Source organism: Desmodus rotundus, chromosome 10, assembly GCF_022682495.2.
Source record: "Desmodus rotundus isolate HL8 chromosome 10, HLdesRot8A.1, whole genome shotgun sequence".
NCBI lineage: Eukaryota > Metazoa > Chordata > Mammalia > Chiroptera > Phyllostomidae > Desmodus > Desmodus rotundus.
The window spans coordinates 55917427-55932519 of record NC_071396.1 but is presented as its reverse complement, the minus strand read 5'-3'; the positions used below and the strand labels follow the sequence as shown (position 1 = coordinate 55932519).

Below are 15093 nucleotides of genomic sequence, written 5' to 3'. Positions count from 1 at the left end.
GTGCTGAGCACTTCACAGACAGTCTCTCATTAGATGCTCCGTATGAAAACACGCAGGCCTGGCTGCATGGGTGTGAGACATGTGTGGTCACACAGGGTCCATGCTTAGCAGTGCCCTCCACTTGGTTTAATGCTCTCCTGTTGCCTTCTTGAAATTCTTAATCATTTCTGAGCAAGGGAGCTGCATTTTGATTTTCACTCAGTCCTGCAAGTGATATAGCTGGTTCTAAAAACACCCAATAACCTATCATTTCTTTTTCTTCTTTTCCACATGATGCCTAGTACCTTGCCAGAGAATGGAACAGTAAATTTTCAAATTTTGATGCCAGAACCCCCTCTAGAAAATGGCTTAAACTCCTCTAAGCCTCATCTGTAAAGTGGGGATAACAACAATAATACCTAATTCACAGGCTGTGAATATACATAATACACATGGCATTAATTACTATTATGCATCGTGGGTGCTTAGCAGGTACTAAACATCCAGTTGTGCTTGTAACATGGTGTGGATCACTTGGACGCCAGAGGTTTGTTGCCTACCTGTCCTGCAGAGCTGGGGAGAACATCTGCTTTCTCCATGTGTGGCATGGTCACAGAGGGGTTGCTGGAGCTGATTAGGACTGGGGTGCTTATCTCCACCATGTGGTGCCCCAAGGGGGAATGGACCATCCTGTTGAGGGTGTTCAAGGCTGTTGTGATGGAGAACTGCCCAGGCCCCTTCCTCCTAGACCCAGGGCCCCTTCGGAGAGTAGGTGCGTTGTTGGCTTTGCCTCTGGAGGATGACATCAGAGACAGGCTCTTTGTGCGGGATGGCTGATGGCCTTTGTTCTTCTCTAGCAGGTATCTCGCTGTGAGGTTTGGCTGAAAAGACAAAAGGTTGGATGAGAAGTTAGTCTTCCTGATCTAACATAAGCAGCGAAGTCTTACCTGGGCTAGTCTGAAGCTGGTTCAGATGCCACCACCTCACTCACCATTCCTTGGTCAGCTTCTAGCTTTGACCAATAAGTTCCAGTTTCTTTGCTACATCAATAAATTCCCACCACTCCCTTGCAAAGTGGGTCTACTCTTTTCCTCTTTTCCTGAGGTCCAAAGTGTTAAAAAACAAGCCATGATACTCTTCCCTGTTGGGGAGCAAGTCCTCCTTTACTAATTGCTCCCTCTCACATCCCAACCCTTTCCACCTAGTGGACTCCTCCCCTCCCCCTTCAGCCACCTGTCAATCAGCCCTGCATTGGTAACTTGTGCTTCTTGGTGTCCCTGTAGCCCTGTACTTTCCCATCATGGCAGCATCCCATCCTGTAATCACTGACTTTCCTCCCCGTCACTGGACTGTTATCTCCTTTGCTGTACCCCAGAGTGGATGCTTATGAGTGTTTGTAGAATAATGCGTGGATACAGTTGCTCAAGTTCATACATTTGATAAATGTTTGAGCCAGAATGTAAATGAATGGATTTACAGGATCTTGAGTATTTACGCTCAGACTATCTTTTTCTAGTTCCTTTAAATACTCCCATCTTATCACCATTCTCTGTTGCTCTATGCCTCTTAGTGGTGTGCTGATAAACCAGAAAAACAACCAACCAAACAAACAATACCCTGACTTGTAGAGTCTATCAATTTCTGTGGTGTAAATATCTACCAATGGTTTAATAACTGACTGGCAAAATTCCTGAAAATATAACAACCTTGTCTTGCAATCTAGCACCAAGCAGTTCTAGCACAACCAGTGACTGCATTATATTTTGGATACCCTGCCTATCAAGGCCCCCTGTGTGTTCATTTCTTTCAGAAACCTGAAATATGTTATTACCCACAATTACCCCTCCCCCCAGCTATGAAGAAGCTCCTTGAAGGACCATGTGAGCTCTCATGTGCAAAAATTTCAGCACTACCCATGTGTCCAAATAGAGATTAGTTGTAGCTGATCTCTGTCTTTAGAATCTTAACCATTTGAACGCTAACTTACTTACCAATAACTTGTCCCCCTCTCTTATTAATTATAAAGGTGAACTAAAAGTCTCTGAGCACCTTTGCTGAAAATGCCCATATGATCTTTGAAACACTCATGGGTGTTGGAGAACATGTATTAATGGAAAAATGGTTTTCTCTTTGAAGGTTCAAATGTTTTTGTTGGAAAAACTATTAAGTAACACACGGCTTGGGCTGCTACCATATTTTTCAGACTATGAGACGCACTAGACCATAAGATGTACCTAGGTTTTAGAGGAGGAAAATAGGAAAAAAAAAACCCGTTCCATCTCCCCCCACCCTCCAGTGAGCCAGGTAAGCAACATTCGGACTATAAAATGCACCCCTATTTTCCTCCCAAATTTGGGGGGTGGGGAAGTGCATCTTACAGTCCAAAAAATACGGTAATTATGCTCTATGTATAAAATTTTTTAAAATTAAATATTTCAACATGGAGATGAGTATATTTATTGGAGATTATAATTTTGGATGCCTTTCCATTTTTACTTCCTATAATGAGATAGCAGCTGATTCAAATACACAGCATTTCAAAAAAAGTATTTTTTCAAATTATTAATAAATGTTATCATGAAAAAAATCTTAACTACTGTCTCCCAGTCAATGTAATGGTTCTTCTTCAGCCAAGGTTGCCTAGCCCAGCAAATGGCTCCACCACTAACTGAGGCACACAAATCAGAAAGGCCACCTGACCCTTGACCACTTCCTCTCCCCTACTCTGTCACCTCCAAGTCCGGTGGATCCACCTCCAAAAGGTCCTTGAATCTGTCTACTTGTTTCCAATCTATTGGTCCAAGCCACAGTCACCTTCTAACTCAGCCATGAAGTAGCTCTGAACTGCTCTTTCTTTTTCCCCCCTTTCCTCTCTTCAAATCATTCTTCCCACTGTAGCCAGAACAGTCTTTAAGAAACCCAAATCTCATGGAATCATTGCCTCTCTTAAAATCTTTCAATAGCTTCTATTGACTTCTGGCTTAAGCCTGAACTTTGACCTTATGTCAAAGACAACCATACTCACCAAGTATTCTATGTACTCCCCTGTACTTCTCAGGAGACTTAAAGACAGGTAGGGCTATGTGACTGGTTCAGGCCCTTGGGCTATGAGTGGGAATGACAAGTGTCACTTCTGAGCTGAGGCATTTGCTGATACACAAGTCACTCTTCCCCACTCTTCTGCTGCCACACACACTAGGGGGTGAATGTGCTCCAGGTGGTATGACCACAGGAGGGCCCAGCCTCATCATTCTGGGTTCTTGCATGACTTGTGTTATCAGAGCCTACCATTATTCTGTATTGAGCACATAATGTGGGTGAGAAATAACTTTTTCTTTGTTAAGCCCCTGAGATTTTGGGGGCTGTTGATTACCATAGCATAACCTAGCTCATCCTCATTAAGACAGGATGGTTTACAAAGCTCTTGAATCTGCCTCCCATTTATTTCCCTGCTTTCCTTTTTTCATCACTCTCTTACTCTCTAAGTTTCAGCTCTAGTATTCTTTTGGTCCCTTGCATATATCATACTTCCTCATCCTGCAGGACTTTTGCACATGTTACTGCATTCCCTAGAACACTCTTCCCTCCATCCTTACCTACACGGCTCCAAATCATCTGTCAGATCTTGGCTTATGAGGCATTTGCTGACCCCCAGTCCTGAAAAGTTGTACATCATACCCTCCCTCCTTGCAAATTTTCCTCTACTTTATCCTTTGTGTCATTCATCACACTTATAACCGCTTGATTAATGTCTGACTTCACAATCTAAAAGTAGGGATCCACATCGGTCTTATATCTTTAGAACTTGGCACAGGACCTGACATAGCAGGCACTTGATGAAAAATTAATTGAATAATTAAATATATGTTTAGGATGGAGTCACACAATGGTCTTTTCTCTAAGTTCTTTTCCTGGTTATTCTGACAACCTCCAAAATATTTTTCCATTCATTCACTTGTTCAGCAATTTGATTTTTTATGGAGTACTTGTTCTGTGCTAGGCTAGCCCATGAAGTCCAAGTAATATACCCACCAGGTGTTCAGAGAAGAGATAAATGAGTGTTCAACTAGTTGCTGAAATTATATGGAGAAAGTGGGTTTCTAGCTGAGCCTTGTGAAATAGTGAAATTTGAACAGGTAGAGGGGATTGGGTGGCTCAGCAGAGTCCTCAGTAGGAGAAAAAGCACTGAGAAGGAGAATTTATTAGCCACAGAAGACCTGGCTGTCTGGACCCTTTCTCCATCCCTCCCTTCTGCTTCTCACCTCTTCAGCACTGATAGAGTAGAGGGGGTACAGAGAGCTGTGGAAGCTGGACACACCATTCACTTCAGAGCCTACTTCAGCTCTTATGAATGAAAGAACTGGCTCCTTCTCTCCAGTAACGCCTTTGTTCTATCCTGCGCTCCTGGAGGGCAGGGAGCAGTCCTTTTACTTCTTTCATAGCTTCCCACTGCTTACCTTTCATGCGTTATGTCTCATAAGCACCCACTACATGCATTGAGCCAAATGAACCCTCTCTTATAAATGTGTAAGGACCTGCTTCAAGTGTGGGTGAGGCGATTGGCATTCTACCATAGAAGTTCATACCATAAAGCCAGGGAGTCAGAACAGATCAATTTAAGAAGCAGAGGCTAACAAGAAGAGTCTCACAAACAATGGGAAGACAAAGAAACAATCCCCAAATGAAAGGAAAGGAGGAAGCCTCAGAAACAATGCTAACTGAAAAAGAGGCAACTCAACTATCAGATACTGAGTTCAAAGCAATGGTTATCAGGAAGTTCACTGAGCGTTCTGAGCTCAAAGAGAACTACCAAAAACTACAGGGAAACTACAATGAACTCACTACAAACTATATCAACATGAAAAAGGACATAGAAACTATCAACAAGGGCCAAGAGGAAAGGAAGAATACAATTTCTGAATTGAAGAACACAGTAGAAGGAATGAAAAGCAGACTTGATGAAGCAGAGGATCGGATCAGCGAGCTGGAGGACAAAGTAGAAAAAAAACACCCAGAAAGAGCAAGAAAAGGAAAAGAGGCTCAGAAAGAATGAAGAGGTAATAAGGGAAATGCAGGACAACATGAAACGTAACAATATCCGTATAATAGGAATAGCAGAAGGAGAAGAAGAGCAAGGGATAGAAAACCTGTTTGAAAAAGTAATGATGGGAAATTTCCCTAATCTGAGGAGAGAAAAAGTCACCCAAATCCAGGAAACACAGAGAGTCCCAAGCAAGAGGAACCCAAAGAGGCCCATGGCAAGAAACATCATAATTAAAATGGCAAAATTCCAAGACAAAGAGAGGATCTTAAAGGCAGCAAGGGAGAAACAGGAAGTAACATACAAGGGAGCCCCAATAAGGTTAGCAACTGACTTCTCAATGGAAACGCTCTAAGCCAGAAGAGAATGGCAAAAAATATTCCAAGTCATGAGAACCAGAGGCCTGCAACCAAGACTACTTTACCCAGCAAGGCTCTTAATCAAGATAGAAGGCCAAAGAAAGACTTTCCCAGACAAAACAAATCTAAAAGAATACACTTCCACCAAACCAGCTCTGCAAGAGATGCTAAAAGGACTGCTTTAAGGAAAGGAAGGAAAAGAGAAAGAGGGAGGAACACAGGTAAGAAAAAATGGCAATGAATAACTACCTATCAATAATAACCTTAAACATAAATGGATTAAATGCTCCAATCAAAAGACATAGAATAGCTGAATGGATAAGAAAACATGACCCACACATATGCTGCCTACAAGAGACCCATCTCAGGAAAAAAGACTTACACAGACTGAAAGTGAAGGGCTGGAAACAAATTTTCCAAGCAAACGGACAGGAAAGAAAAGCAGGGGTAGCAATACTCATATCAGACAAAATAGACTTCCAAAGAAGGGCCATAACGAGAGACCCAGAAGGTCACTTCATAATACTCAAAGGAAGAATCCACCAAGAAGACATAAACATTGTAAATATATATGCACCCAACATAGGAGCACCCAAATACATAAAGAAAATCTTGGAGGACTTCAAGAAAGATATTGACAGCAACACAATTATAGTAGGGAAATTTAACACCCCACTATCAAAAATGGACAGGTCTTCCAAACAAAATATCAACAAGGATATTGTGTCACTCAACAATACCCTAGATGAAATGGACTTAACTGATATATATAGAGCTTTTCATCCCAAAGAAGCAAAATACACATTCTTTTCAAGTGTCCATGGAACTTTTTCAAAGATAGACCACATGATAGGACACAAAGCAAGCCTCAACAAATTGCAGAAAATTGAAATCATATCAAGCATTTTGTCTGACCACAAGGGACTGAAACTACAAATCAACCCCAAAGGAAAAAAACCCAAAACACTCAAAATCATGGAGACTGAATAGCATGCTATTAAACAATGAGTGGGTCAAGAACAAGATTAGGGAAAAAATCAAAAACTTTCTGGAAGCAAATGAAAATGAACTCACAACAACCCACAACCTATGAGACACAGCAAAGGCAGTCCTGAGAGGGAAATTGATGGCAATACAGGCCTACCTTAAAAAGATAGAAACATTTCAAACAAACAACCTAACCCTACGCCTACAAGAACTCGAGGAACAACAACAAAGACAGCCCAGAGCAAGCAGAAGGAAGGAAATAACCAAGATCAGAGCAGAGTTAAATGACATAGAGACTAAAAGCACAATTCTAAGGATCAACGAATCCAGGAGCTGGTTCTTTGAAAAGATAAACAAAATCGACAAGCCTTTAAGTAGGCTCATCAAGAAAAAAAGAGAGAGGATCCCAATAAACACAATTAGAAATGAAAGAGGAGAGATTACAACTGATACCACAGAAATACAAAGGAGTGTAAGAAATTACTACGAAGAATTGTATGCCAAGAAATTTGAAAACCTAGGTGAAATGGACACATTTCTAGAAAAATATAATCTTCCAAAACTGAATGAAGAAGAAGCAGAAAACCTGAACAGACCAATAACAGCAGACGAAATTGAAGCACTCATCAAAAAACTCCGAGCACACAAAAGCCCTGGACCAGATGGTTTCACAGGAGAATTCTACAAAGCATTTAAGGAAGAGCTAACCCCTATCCTTCACAGACTATTCGAAAAAATCCAAACTGATGGAAGACTCCCAAATTCTTTTCATGAAGCCAGCATCATCCTAATCCCCAAACGAGATAAAGACACAACGAAGAAAGAAAACTTCAGGCCAATATCGCTGATGAACATAGACGCTAAAATTCTCAACAAAATATTGGCAAACCGCATCCAGCAATACATTAAAAAGATCATATACCATGACCAAGTGGAATTCATCCCAGGGATGCAAGGATGGTACAATATTCGCAAATCAATAACCATAATACATCACATCAACAACAGCAAAGACAAAAATCACATGATCATATCAATAGATGCAGAAAAAGCATTTGATAAGATACAGCACCCATTTCTGATAAAAAAAAAACTCAGCAAAGTGGGAATAGAGGGAGCATTCCTCAACATAATAAAGGCCATATATGAGAGACCTACAGCCAACATCATACTCAATGGACAGAACCTTAAACCTTTCCCACTAAGGTCAGGAACAAGACAAGGATGCCCTCTCTCACCACTCCTATTCAACATAGTATTGGAAGTCCTAGCCACAGCAGTCAGACAAGAAAAAGCAATAAAAGGCATCCAAATTGGAAAGGAGGAAATGAAACTGTCACTGTTTGCAGATGACATGATAGTGTACATGGAATATCCAATAGACTCCACAAAAAAACTACTCGACCTAATAAATGAATTTGGCAAAACAGCTGGATACAAAGTCAATACTCAGAAATCAAAGGCATTCCTGTACACCAACAACGAAACTGCAGAAACAGAAATCAGGAAAAAAATCCCATTTGATAGAGAAACAAGAAAAATCAAGTACCTAGGAATAAACCTAACCAAGGAGGTAAAAGACCTGTACTCAGAAAACTACACAACACTGAAGAAAGAAATTAAGGAAGACACAAACAAATGGAAGCATGTACCATGCTCATGGATTGGAACAATTAACATCATCAAAATGGCCATACTACCCAAAGCAATTTATAGATTCAATGCAATCCCCATTAGAGTACCCATGACATATTTCACAGATATAGAACAAACATTTCAGAAATTTACATGGAACCATAAACGACCCCGAATAGCTGCAACAATTTTGAGAAAGAAGAACAAAGCAGGAGGGATCACAATACCTGATATCAAACTGTATTACAAGGCCACTGTAATCAAAACAGCCTGGTACTGGCATAAAAACAGGCACATAGACCAATGGAACAGAAGAGAGCCCAGAAATACACTCAAGTCTCTAGGGTCAATTAATGTTTGACAAAGGAGGCAGGAGCGTAAAATGGAGCAAAAACAGCCTCTTCAACAGATGGTGTTGGGAGATCTGGACAGCTATTTGCAAAAAAATGAAACTCGATAGAACCTGTGCACCCCAATGTTCATAGCAGCACAATTTACAATAGCCAAGTACTGGAAGCAACCTAAGTGCCCATCAGCAAACGAGTGGATCCAAAAACTATGGTATATTTACACAATGGAATTCTACACAGCAGAGAGAAAGAAGGAGCTTATACCCTTTGCAACAGCATGGATGGAACTGGAGAGCATTGTGCTAAGTGAAATAAGCCAGGTGGTTAGGGAGAAATACCATATAACCTCACCTTGAACTGGAACATAACCAATAGAAGAAAAAAGCAAACAAAATATAACCAGAGACATTGAAATTATGAACAATCTAACAATGGCCAGGGGGGGGTGGGGTGGAGACAGTGGGAAGAGGGGATTACAGGAACTACTATAAAGGACACTTGGACCAAATCAAGGGGGAGGGTGGAGGTGGGGGAGGGAGGTGGGTTCAGCTGGGGTTGGGTGGAGGGATGGGGAGAAAAGGCACACAACTGTAAGTGAATAACAATAAAAATTAAAAAAAAATTACAAAAAAAGTGTGGATGAGGCTGAAGGCTACAGAGGTCAGGGACTCCAGGTAAATAGCCTACATGTGGTGTGTGCTCCTATCAGAAGATTTGCAAAATACGAGCCAGCAGAAACAATGAAAATCATCTAGACTCTCACCATCTGGTGATCACCATTGTTAATGTTTTTGGTACATTTCCCATTAGTCCTTGACTCATGAATATATACACATATACATTTATAAAGCTAGTTTTATATAGTTTAATTTGTTTCTTTTTATTATGGTAAGAAACATATAACAAAATTTACTGTATGAACCATTTTTAAGTATACAGTTCAGCAGTGTTAAGTGTATTCACATTGTTGTGAGACAGCTCTCCAGAACTTTTTCATTCTCCCAAATCTGAAACTCTATATCCATTAAACTTTATTTTACTTAATGATAAACATTTTTCCATAATACCAAACACTCCATGATACTGACCATTATTTTCTATCATTATTTTTAGTATGTGTATATTTTTCCATCAACATTATATTTAAAAATTTTTAAAAAATATGTTTATTGATTTTAGAGAAAGAGGAATGGGGAGAGGGAGAGGGGGAGAAAGAGAGAGAGGCATCGATTGTTTGCCTCCCATATGCACCCCGACTGGAGATTGAACCCACAACCTAGTTATGTGTCCTGACCAGGAATCAAACCCCCACCCTTTTGGTGTATGGAATGATGCTCCAACCAACTGAATTATTCTGGCCAGGGCTATCACCATTATTTTTAAAAACTAAATCCTAAATGTTTTTTTTAGATTATTATGTTTTAGATTATTTCTCTTTTTTTTACCATTATACACAATGCTATGGAAAACATTTTTGCACATTTTGCATATATCTCTGTGTATTTGTTTTAGTATTACCTTGCTATACACTTTCAGATGTGGAATTGCTGATTCAAAGGAGATGCACATTTATAACATTCTTGATATGAATTTGAGTTTGGATATGACAGATGGCACCACTTTATATTCCTATCAGAAAAATGAAAAGGCCCATTGCCCCACACTCTTGCCAGACCTGGATATTATCATCTGGTATCTTTTCTTTAGAGTCTCTAGTTAGTTCTTAATAAGCCCCAGGTCAAACAGAAACTGCTCTCAGGAATCACAATAGTACATGTGCCTTTCTGAGTAATTTGCACCAGATGCAGACTTGATACGTACCTCAACAAACAAGATTGGGAAGATGCCTATTTTATCTCCTAACTTTCCTTCTGCCCAGTTTTCATCCACTCGGCTGATGACAGTGATGATGTCATCCTGAAAGAAAAAAAGTCTCATGGTCAGTGTTTATCCTTAGTTGGCAGGTGATGCCCACTGAAAGCTCTCAGTGGACATCAGCGTGGAGTTCCAGAGGTAGCTGTTTCATGATTTATTTACAAAGTTTTCCTGGTAAATGATCTTTCTCCATAAAGTTCAGGATTAGGATCACCAAGACATGAGAGAAATAGAAACAATTTGGAGCATCAATGGACTCCAACAGGAAAACTTAGAAGTGTTTCTAATTTTCAGTCACCAGCAGAATCTGGGCTTTTCATTTAAATTAATCTGATGTGGAAATCAAGGTGGAAGTCATAGGGAGACAGACTTATGTCTTAGCAAAAGGAAGAATGCATTTCATTCTCATTTTGGGGACTTTTCATAACCTATCAATGTTTAATGGATCAAATGTAAAGTGACTTTTAATTTAAATTTTTCTCATTACAAAAGTCATATGTAGATTTGTAGAAACACTCAAAAATAAGGATGAGCAAAACAAAGAAAAAATTCTACCACAATATAGGTACAACCACGGTTAACACCATGGTTAACACTTTTTGCCCCCTTCATATCTTTTCTATGAAGATAAAACATATGTACATGTACATATAACCACACTACTTTTAAAAATCTATTCTAAAATTTACACACATGAATATGATAAAGTACATAAATTTTAGATGTAAAGCTTGGTGAATTTTTGCATTGACTGAACCCACGGAACCCCCATCCCCATGAAGAGTACAGAACACTGCCAGCATCCAGAAGGCTCCTTTGTACCCTTTTCTATCACCTAGTGAGAGGTAACCACTCTCCTGACTCCTAGCATGGATGTTCATTTTGCTTGTTCTTGTACTTCACACAAATGTAGGATGCATTGGCTTTCTCACTGAGTACCCCATGAGGGACACCTTTCTGCATCGATCCCTGCTGGTCAGTCTAAACCTGAACAGTCACCCACTGATCTTTTTGACCTTCTGATTCATGCCCCTGAGTAATTTAAATGAATCCCAGTCTAAACTCATTCACTGCATTGTGTCTTTTCTGAACTTTTCTGTCCTTATGACACTTTGCAATTACCCATTTAGAGGCTATTATTTCTCTAATGCCTATCTACCCATCCAAACGTAAACTCCACGTGTGCAGGGCCTGCATCTGTTTTGTTCATGTCCATGTCTCCAGCACCTAATACGGTGGCTCCCCTTTAGGAGTCATCAATACTTTTGAATGCACACATACATGAGTAAGTGAATGTGTGGATAAATCGCAAAACCTAATGAGCTAGAAAACACCAGGGAAAGGTCATGTGTTTAATTTGGATATGCTGAGTTCAGAAAGACCAGGAGATTTCCTAGTGCAGTCTCAGCCTCCCATGTCCCTCCAGAATGGATCAAGTTCCTCTTCTGGTTCCTTGTCATAATTTCCCATTTGTGTGTCTGTTCCTTCCCCTGGGCTGCTGGCTCTGAGGAGGTAGGAAGAGTGACTCCTCACTTTATCCCCATTGGACAGCTTGGCACATGGATGGGCTTCCTGAATGAATGAGCTGGTAGAGTTAGTGTCCTGGTTCACAAATTCCCAGAAAGGGGCAAAAGAAACACCCCCCAAACAGATGATGCTTCCTGCCTATGTCTCCCTCCAGCTATGTCTCTAGAGCCCAGTGTCTAATGCCTGACACAAAGTAAATACTGAGTAAATGCTTGTGGAATTAAACTGTCCTTCCTCTAACTGTTGTTGAAGCACAGATTTTACAGTTTGGGACATATAATGACCTTCCCTAGGGGACAAGACAATAATGGTCAGTATTTCAAAATATGAAGGACAGTGAGATTGTCTAGAATGGGGGAATCCTAAGTAAGTCTCATTTCTGGTAGTGGTGGAATAAGAACATTTTACAAAACAGAAGACTTTTCCTGAGCCATTGTAACAGGGCCACTTTTTGTATTTGATTTATCATAAGCAGCGGAGAATAAAAATCACCCCAACTATGGTTTCTATGAGAAAGTGTGAATGGTTAAGGAATAATAAATATGAAGCACAGAGAATTAAAGTAGTCTAGACTTTAGTAGAAGGATGAAAGCAAAAAATTTTCAGGTAATTAATGTCCTTGGAAAATTTATCTTATAAGAGGTTATTTATGTATAGAAGCATAATTATGTTATGGTGTGTGTTTTGAATGCAATGTTTACAACAAAACAGACTGTTGTGAGAAGAATTAGGTGATGAAAACTTGGTCAACAAGAATACCCTTACAGATACATGATAAAGAGGTAAGAACTCTTTAGGAGTTTTGCAAGCACGCTATCAAATTGTGTTTGCAATTTTCTGTCCACATGTCTGTTTTTCCCCTTACTCTGTCTGAGGACTAGGACTGTGACTTGTTTGTGCTGTATCCCCAGTGCCTGCAAGGAATAGGTGTTCCAAGTGATTGTAGAGTAAATGAATAAATGTGTAAATACTTATTTCTGTAATGGCAATAGAAACGGTTTATGGATTTCTATCAAACTGTTCTTAGCAGATTTCTCTAGTGATTTCATGCCTATGTAGTTAGAATTATACACACATATATAGACACTTATAAAATATATATAATTTTAGAAAAATAAGCAAACAGCTCCAGGTTCTGCCACAGTCTCTATGTGTTCACTAGTGGCATTGGTGGCAGCCCAGAATCTTACCTTAAGGAAGGTCAGGCAGTCCTGGTTGTCATTCTTGTCCTTATTTCGTAGGTCAAAATTGTAGAGGGCCCGGCAAAGTGGAGGTGGCTGGGGCAGCTGCTTGATGACCTCCACAGAGCTGGCTGGGAAGAACCCATGGACTCCATTGATCTCCCCCTGGTACCAGTTCTCATCCAGCTGTCTCCGGAGGAGGATGACATCTCCTTTATTAAACCTCAGGTCGCCGGGATTCTGCCCTCGGTAGTTGCACAAGGCTTTTGCTCGAGGCACCTGCAGTGGCACAGATCAATGAAATGTGTGCTTAGCTTAGAGTCTGGGGCAACAGAATGAATCACATTAATAACGAGCTGCTGAGCACTTCCAGTGTGCTAAGTGCTAGATGTGGGTCATCTTGTGGATCTGTAAACATTGAATGCAATGTTTACAACAGAATAAGATTGTTATGAATGAGTAGAATTAGGTGATGAGTTATACGTAGAATTATATAGTAGAGTTATATGGTCTGTGGCTCATATCTTTGAGATGGACACTCTAATTATCCCCACTTCTAAGTGGGGTGACTGAGGCATGGAGTGGCTTAATAACTTGCCCAAGGTAACACAGTTAGGAAATGGTAGGTATGGGATCTGAACTCAGGCCACTACGCAGGGAACAGGATTTTGGATTTAACTCCACCACTGTGTGAACTTAAGTGAGTCAACGACTCTCTCTCTGGGGCCTGAACACTGGTTTTGAATCCTGGCTCCTCCTCTTTCCCCCTGTGTGACCATGGTCAAGTTATCTAATCTTTCTTAAACCATATTCACTTATAAAATAGGGTCGTAATAGAATACCCACTTCATTAGGGTAGTTGTGAGGAATAACTAATATTCATAATGCTTTTAGCATATTGCTTGGTACCTAGGATGTGCTTAATAAATGGCATCTCTTATCATCATCACCTGTAATGGTGGGCTAATGATGACAATTCTACATATTCCTCAGTATCAATTGGAAGAAACTGAGCTGAAAAATCCATGCAAATAGAAAGTGTTGTATAAGAGTGATGCAACGTAATTTGTCTTCAGCCTTCTTTAGAAACTGTAAACCTCACAAATGTTTGCATCATTAGGAGCACAACTGACACAAAGAAATTATCAACCAGAAACCACGTGTTAATTTTTAAAAATAGCTAAAAAAGCATAATTTGTCAAATCTGTTGTATGTCTAAATAATTACTTCAGTCAAATGAAAGTTTTTTTTCTAACTGAAATGGGTGTCTCCACACAGAAATGGCCTTACTCTGGTCTTCTTGAAGTCAGCAGGGCAAACTGAAAGTTCTAATAACTTAGGTTTAATAGAAAGCCCATCAGTGTCATCTGAGATTGTGTTTGATTTTGTGCTTTTCTCAGCACTGGGGTGAAACAGTCCCTTCTCCTGGGAGAAGCCTTGCTATTTATAAGGGGGTGTAAGAAGGCATTAATTCAGTTCTTCAAGAAACTTCTTGAGTTTGCAATGTTTATTTGAAAAGGAATTTCAAGCAGCTTAAGGGTAGAGACAAGACCTGAACAGCACCATATTGCTGATGGATGGCAGAGCAGTACTTTTCTGTGAGTCTCTGGGTACCGTACAGAGAGCCCAAGGGGGCAGAAAACCACAGGAACACAGCTCATTTTCAGGAAACCACGAACAAAGATAGCATGCTAGGAGGTTTATTTGGTACAGTGTTGTGGGTAAATGGAATTGGCTAAATAAATTATGATGTACCCATACAATGGCATACCCTGTGGTTATTAAAATTGATGATGTTGATCTATAATTAATAACATTGAGTTACTCATAATATACTGGTAAGTAGTACAGAACAGGTTAAGACAGTTGTGTAGACTAGGCTTCCATTATAAATACATACATATATATTTTTTTTACTTGGGGAAAATGCTAGATAGCTATTCACCAGCATTTTAAGGGTGGTTCTTTTTAAGTGGCAAGATTTTTAATGTTAAAAAAATTGTTTCCCTAAGTGTTTAGCTGTGTTTTCTAACTTTTCTACAATGAAATGATTGTATTGCCTATTAAAATTGGATATAAATAAATAAATAAATAAATAAAACTCAGGGATGAGAAGGAGAAGGCATGGGAGGAATTAGGAAGAAAATAAGCCAAGCTAA

General features: G+C 39.9%; 1 protein-coding gene across 3 annotated transcripts in view; it reads right to left on the bottom strand.

Moving 5' to 3' along the window:
• Positions 1 to 15093, bottom strand: part of SH3RF2 (SH3 domain containing ring finger 2) — a 119341-nt gene that overhangs the window by 60851 nt on the left and 43397 nt on the right. For all 3 annotated transcript variants that reach the window (XM_071219507.1, XM_024575130.4, XM_053912553.2), the window contains exons 3-5: positions 12944 to 13213; positions 10173 to 10268; positions 540 to 860 (exon numbers count right to left, since the gene is read on the bottom strand). In XM_071219507.1, coding sequence (XP_071075608.1) covers positions 540 to 860; positions 10173 to 10268; positions 12944 to 13213 — 687 coding nt within the window. The remainder of the gene's footprint in view (positions 1 to 539; positions 861 to 10172; positions 10269 to 12943; positions 13214 to 15093) is intronic.